At 28.0% G+C, this 7,333-nt stretch overlaps 2 protein-coding genes and 2 long non-coding RNA genes across 8 annotated transcripts in view; 2 read left to right on the top strand and 2 right to left on the bottom strand.

Annotated features, from left to right (window-relative positions):
• The window catches only part of LOC126900031 (uncharacterized), a 238,638-nt gene that overhangs the window by 138,870 nt on the left and 92,435 nt on the right, over nucleotides 1-7,333 (bottom strand). The gene's annotated exons all lie outside the window — the stretch shown is intronic.
• Nucleotides 1,627-2,355, top strand: LOC126900054 (uncharacterized). 2 transcript variants are annotated; one of them, XR_007702785.1, is made up of 4 exons: nucleotides 1,627-1,718; nucleotides 1,782-1,823; nucleotides 1,890-1,958; nucleotides 2,021-2,355. It is a non-coding gene; the product is annotated as an uncharacterized LOC126900054 (long non-coding RNA). The 2 variants fall into 2 exon arrangements; XR_007702784.1 differs by having other exon boundaries at nucleotides 1,890-2,355.
• Nucleotides 3,513-7,068, bottom strand: LOC126900053 (uncharacterized). Its single transcript, XR_007702783.1, has 2 exons — nucleotides 6,924-7,068; nucleotides 3,513-4,512 (listed from the first exon to the last, which is right to left on the bottom strand). It is a non-coding gene; the product is annotated as an uncharacterized LOC126900053 (long non-coding RNA).
• LOC126900047 (uncharacterized) lies at nucleotides 6,555-7,200 on the top strand (the record flags this gene model as incomplete). Its single annotated transcript, XM_050675480.1, is given in 1 exon segment — nucleotides 6,555-7,200. A coding segment is annotated over 1 exon segment (428 nt), but the record flags the coding sequence as incomplete, so codon positions are not given.

The following is a 7,333-nucleotide window of genomic DNA, read 5'->3' as shown; positions in this document are numbered from 1 at the left end:
TTAAAAAGATTAGAGAGGCTAAAGAAACAAACGAAATAATAAATGAATGGGCTAGTTATAGATTACCCCTTGGATATAAACTCGTATGTAAAATGTATTGCTTATACATAAAATAATTAAATTTAAGGATTACATTTTTGTAGGTGGATATTGACTTTAAACAACTTATCAAATATAATAGTATGATGGTCGATTCATTTGATGATTCTTACCAAGATATTATGAATATTATAGAAAAACACAATAAAGACCGAGATAGCAAAATACTTGTAGAACAGCTTTCTCAAAGATCAGACATTTGTCAAAGTAATAATACTTTATTATAAATATAAATCAAAATATTTTAGCAGTTTAATAAAAGGATATTTTAGCATTAAATTAATTATTTTCTTGGTCAGGTGGAAAAAATACAGCATTCTTCTATCTATTAAGCTCGCTTTTCGTGCCAACGTCGAGAAAAGTGACGAGAGATGAAAATGGAAAAAAAAATATCATTAAATATTCTATAAAGGACTCTCAAAATTCATTAATTAGTTTCCACGAGACAGTTGACCAAGCTGAAGCTTATATCGCATTACTACAAAGTAGAAATCAGCCAATACAACCATTCATTTTAATTATTGGCACGATTTTAAAACCACGAGATATATTATTATATTTTGATGCCATCAAGTATAAAATTTTTTCAATAATAAGAGCAGTGGATGTCTGCTTTAAGATATTCCATGTTTTTAATTTAGAATACCCACTTCCATCATGCGCTGTCTGGACATTTATTCAACAATATTACTACAAATTATTTTTAAAGAACGACTACTCCCATCAAACAGTAAAACAAGTGCTACATGATCTCAACAAAATAGTAAAATAATATTATTATATTAATATTATATTGAAAAATCCTTTTATTTTTTCACTTTATATTTTTCTTCTTTTCATTTGTATTAATTATTTGTAAATTATTAATTTTTATTTGATTATTTAAAATTAATTTTACATCCAATGTATAAAGTTTATACTATAAACAGATTGTAAGCTTTCTTAAAATTCATTAAAAATAAAAGGTGATAAATACGCCGTTTCAGTTTATATTCCATATGTCTATTTAAATACACATGTGTAAAGGTTTTATTTATAATTTACTATTGAAAAATTAAAAGTTGTTCATTAAATTATTTTTAATATTATAAATACTACACAATATATATATTAAATAACGTGTTTATTTAAGTAAATTATTACCATAATTAAGATTAAATTTATAATTTAATATGGGATTTTATTTGTACACTGGTATGTTAATTTAATAAAAATTCATTATCATATTGAAAAAAATTTACTTAATTCTTTAAAAATTATTTCATCACCATGAAAAATTATTTATCAAAGTGATTTAGATATACAATAATAATTCGTCATAAGTACGATGAATTTATCAATATGACAAAGTTATACTTATTATATTGATAGAGTATTTTATTATTTCAATAATATCATCATTGTTATAATGATAAACAAACCACTACAATTTTTCTCTATCATATTGATAAATATATCATAGGTTCAATAGTAATGATATATTTATCAAATTGAACGATGAATTTATTATATAGATCGAGGTTTTTCTCTGAGTGTAGTGTTGGAAGCTGCGAAAAAAATGGATGTGAATTCGATGGAGGTGGAAGTAATTCCCATTTACCCATAATATATTGAAAACTGTAAATATAAATAATAATAATAAAACTAAGTGTTAATATTATACTTGAATATTTATATTTTAGATATCGAAGAGTATTCAGAAGATATTGATTACGCTAATGAATGTAAGTATATTAATATAAACTAAATTTTTAACTTAATTTATATATTAAAATACATTATATTATCAGGTAAAAATAAGAAAAGGATTGGAACGGGAATTGAGTGTGTGCATCAATCGAATCAATCAATAACAAATAGTATGATATATAAACGTAATGATAAAAAGAATTATTTTTTATTAGTTTTATTAAAATTTTAGGTGATTGTGCAAAAACTTCCACCGCAAATAAAATCGAATCCATATTTTCAGGGAATATATGTATATATAGAATAGAGAACAACAATTCATTTTCAATTTTAGAATTTATTCAAAAAAACTCTACGGATCTCATAAACGTATGGAAAAATGCAATAATATCACATAAAGCTATAAAAACTTCATTAGATTTAGTAACTGTTTATAAAAAAATTAATATTAATAGGGATGATGTAGAGATACCTACTATAACTCAAAATCTATCTATCCCACCATTTATTTTAATGCAATCCAGTAGTATTCCAGAGTGGGTTACTACTATTACACATCTACTGCAAAAAAAGNAAGTAGTATTCCAGAGTGGATTACTACTATTACACATCTACTGCAAAAAAAGTCCGAAGAGGTTGAAACGCGTGAGAGCGGATGGGTTTTTAGTGCAATAGTTTTTTTGGATATTAATATTTTTAAATATGATCCATTGAGGGGTGGGTGTAATTTAGATATACCAAAAAAATTATTGCGCAAAAATGCCATAGTTAATGTTAAATGTAGGGAACAAGACTGTTTTTATTGGGCCGTGGTTGCGGGTTTATTTCCGGTTCAGTCACGTTCTGTAGATGCGACTAAGCCAGAGTCATATCCGCATTACAACACTGTATTAAAAACTCGGGGGTTACAACTCCCATTGGCACTATCACATATTAAAAAATTTGAAAAAATGAATGAAATAAGTGTAAATGTTTACACTTATGTTAACGAAAAAATTGCTGGACCGTTGCACTTAACCGAAAATAAACGCCGCAAACACGTAAATTTATTATATTTAGATCAAAATGATAAACCCTTCGGACATTTTTGTTGTATTTCTAACATGGAACGGTTGGTATCTACGCAGCTTTCTAAACATAAGACACGTAAATTTCTATGCGATGGCTGTCTTTTATTTTTTTATTCCGAACATAAGTTAAATTCTCACCAACAAGATAATTGTATGAAAGTAAAAACAATATTACCAACCCCCCCAAAAAACATTGTTCAATTTCAAAATTTCCATATGCAATTCCCCGTGGAATACGTAATCTACGCAGATTTTGAAAGTATTTTAACACCTATTGCTACATGCGATCCTAATCCAATTAATTCATATTCAAATAAAATTTCAGTCCATGAACCATATAGTTTTTCTTATTTAATTAAATGTTCTTATGACGAAAATTTGGATCGCATGGAGGAATACCGCGGGGGTGATTGCATGAAGGTGTTTATTTCTAGACTTAGAGAAGATATTATCCGTATAAGTGACATTTATTCTAACCCTCTATCCATGGAAGCTTTAACTACACAACAAGAATATAGTTATAATATGGCAGTCACTTGCCACATTTGTAATGGTAATCTACGCTATCATGAGAAGGTTATGGATCACTGTCACTTAACGGGTAAGTATCGAGGTGCAGCACATAGAGATTGTAATCTGAAATGTTCAATACCATCATTTGTCCCGGTAATTTTGCATAATATGCAAAACTATGATTCACATTTCATTATTGGGGAACTCGCTTTTGGTGGTGACGACGAGGGAATCGAAGTTATAGCTAAAACAAACGAAAAATATATGGCTATAAAAAAAAGTGTAAAAACATTAAATGACAAGTGGATTACTATAAAATTTATTGATTCTTTAAATTTTATGCCATCATCGTTAGAAAAATTAGCTGAAACTTTGACCCTCGACCAGTTTAAATTAACTAGGAAAATGTATTCTGATGATGAAAAATTTAAGTTGATGTGTCGTAAGGGTGTATTCCCATACGAATATGTAACTGATATAAATGTACTGAACGAATGCACGTTACCACCAAAATCCGCCTTCCGTAGTTTATTGAATACGAGTGAAGTAACAGACGAGGATTATGTCCATGCAAAAAAAGTTTGGGATAAATTTAACTGTTTAACTTTGGGGGATTATTCCGACTTATATTTAAGAACTGATGTTTCTCTTTTAGCTGATATTTTTGAAAATTTTCGAAATGTTTGTTTAAAAAATTATGGGCTTGATCCTTGTCATTTTATTACTTCACCCGGATTAAGTTTCGAAGCTATGAAGCGAATTACCGGGGTAAAATTGGAATTGATGACGGATATTGAAATGATTAGCTTTATTAATAATGGGATTCGAGGGGGAGTATCTCAATGCTCATCTCATTATAGTAAAGCTAATAATAAATATTGTGATGACTATGATTCTTCAAAACCATCCACATATTTATTATACCTCGATGCAAACAATCTGTATGGTGCTGCACTGAGTGAACATCTTCCATATGGAAATTTTAAATGGATGACACAATATGAAATTAACGATTTAGATATAACAAAAATTGCGGATGATAATAATTGGGGTGTCATTTTAGATGTAGATATAGAATACGGTGAGAATTTACATAACGATCATTCTGACTTACCCTTATGTCCGGAGAATATTATACCACCTGGATCTAAATTCAAAAAATTAATTCCAAATTTATATGACAAAAAAAATTACATCGCTCACTATCGAACGTTGAAACAGGCCATTAGTCTAGGGGTTAAAATAAAAAAANATATTATATAAAAAAAAAACAATGTTTGTTATTGTAACGACATTTACGGTTTGTTTAAAGAATTTGGTGAGCCATATGATCCAACCGAATGGCGTTTGTTTTTTGATATCAATAAACTAAGTCTGAAAGCAGTTTTACTGCACAAAGGAAACATCAAACTTTCAATTCCATTATCGCATGCTGTAAATATGAAAGAATCGTATGAATCAATGGCTATCTCTAATTACTTTCTCTAATCAACTACAATCAACACAATTGGAAAATTTGGGCAGACCTTAAAGTCATTGCAATGGTAACTGGCTTGCAACAAGGATACACAAAATACATGTGTTTTTTGTGTACATGGGATAGTCGAGCACGTCAAGAACATTAAACACGAAAATATTGGCCAGATTGAGTAAACTTAACAGTGGGCAAAGAAAATGTCAAATTCAATCCTCTTGTTGATATAAATAGAATAATCCTGCCACCTTTACATATTATACTTGGACTTTTTAAAAATTTTGTTAAAGCTTTAAATAAAAATGGAAATTCCTTTACTTATTTGAAAACTGTGTTTCCACATTTGTCCGATGCGTTTACAACCAAACTCGTTTCGTTTGGTTGTATATTCTTTTTTAGGAAACTTCAAAATTTTAAATTATAGAGAAATAGTAGACGATTTATTGATAAACTATTCAAAAATAGGTAAACAGTACATTTTATAATTTTATTATTTTTTGAATAAAAGAAACATGTATATTTTTAATTTTATCGGAAATGGGGGTGAACATGTCATTGAAAATACATTTTCTTCTTGCACATTTAGATTTTTTTCCTGAAAATCTTGGAAATGAAAGCGATGAGCATGGTGAACGTTTTCATCAACAAATAAATAATATAGAATGTCGTTACTATGGGTTTTGGGATGAAACAATGATGGGTGACTATTGTTGGTTTCTTATAAGAGAAAACAATGAAACATATAAAAGAAATATTAAGACTAATGCGTCCTATTTTTAATTAAATAAAAATTATTCTTTGGTTATCATAAAACTAATTACAAAAAATATAGTGAAAATTATAATTGTTTTCCTTTTTGTAAAACTTAATTATTTATTTTATCGATTATATGTTAAATTTACTATATTTAAAATAATTTTTTAAATCCATGCTAAAACAATTTCAATTTTCTTAATTCTATAGAAAATTACTTAATATTTTTAGAGAATTATCATTTTTTTTTAAATGCGAAAATTTATCACAACCCCACCAAACTGTANTGAGAGTTTCAAATGTCTTATTAAATCATTAAGTTCAGTTTGGGTAAAAAGCTTCGGAATTTTTTCATGTTGAAAACTAATGTCAGTCTTACACTCGGCATGATTACTTGGTTCGGGCGATTCACTATATTCTTTTTTCCTTTTGGAAAAACAGGATATTTAACTGAGAGTGAATGTGGAACTGGTTTTGACATGATGTTTACATTTTAGGAAATTTGTTTTATTTTTCAATCGCGCATAACTTCTTCATTTTTTTATCAATATTACAAAATAATATATCATTTTCTTTGTTATGTATTAGAGTATAATGTCTATTGAGTATATTGTTGATAAATTTATTTTTTATTGATGTATTTTACGTAAAACTCTGAATTATTTCTGACATTTTGAAAAAAATGATAAAAATTCAGTGGTAAATTCGTAGATAGCAAACGAGAAAAGAGTCAGATAAAAAATTGATTAAGATAAAAGTTATAGGTAATTTAATATTGTTTAATTTTATGTAAAAAAAATGAAAATCGGTTGAATACAATTAAAGATATTTAGAATATAATGAAAACGTTTTTTTTCCATACATGAAAATCGCTAATTTCGCAATAACTCAAAAACTGTTCTACTTTTTGTATTTTTGAATTCATTTTCGGACTCAGTGGACGATTTTACATAAAAAATGACTATCATAAGTCATAGGTCAATTTTGTTGTAAACTAGTGTAATGGGATTCGAGGGGAGTATCTCAATGTTCATCTCATTATAGTAAAGCTAATAATAAATATTGCGATGACTATGATTATTCAAAACCATCGACATATTTATTATACCTCGATGCAAACAATCTGTATCGTGCTGCACTGAGTCAACATCTTCCATATGGAAATTTTAAATGGATGACACAATATGAAATTAATGATTTAGATATATCAAAAATTGCGGATGATAATAATTGGGGTGTCATTTTAGATGTAGATATAGAATACGGTGAGAATTTACATAACGATCATTCTGACGTACCCTTATGTCCGGAGAATATTATACCACCTGGATCTAAATTCAAAAAATTAATTCCAAATTTATATGACAAAAAAAATTATATCGCTCACTATCGAACGTTGAAACAGGCCATTAGTCTAGGGGTTAAAATAAAAAAAATTAATAAAGTATTAAAATTTGAACAGTCGGCTTGGATGAAGGTATATATAGATTTAAATACTAAAAAACGTACAGAAGCCAAGTCGACTTTCGAAATTGAATTTTTTAAATTGATGATAAATTGTATATACGGAAAATGCTTAGAGAATCCTGAAAAAAGAGTCGANTGTTTGTTTTAGCTATAACTTCAATTCCCTCGTCGTCACCACCAAAAGCGAAGTTCCCCAATAATGAAATGTGAATCATAGTTTTGCATATTATGCAAAATTACCGGGACAAATGATGGTATTGAACATTTC

Source organism: Daktulosphaira vitifoliae, unplaced genomic scaffold, assembly GCF_025091365.1.
Source record: "Daktulosphaira vitifoliae isolate Bord-2020 unplaced genomic scaffold, ASM2509136v1 Scaffold_2, whole genome shotgun sequence".
Classification (NCBI taxonomy): domain Eukaryota; kingdom Metazoa; phylum Arthropoda; class Insecta; order Hemiptera; family Phylloxeridae; genus Daktulosphaira; species Daktulosphaira vitifoliae.
This window is presented reverse-complemented; position numbering and strand designations above follow the sequence as displayed.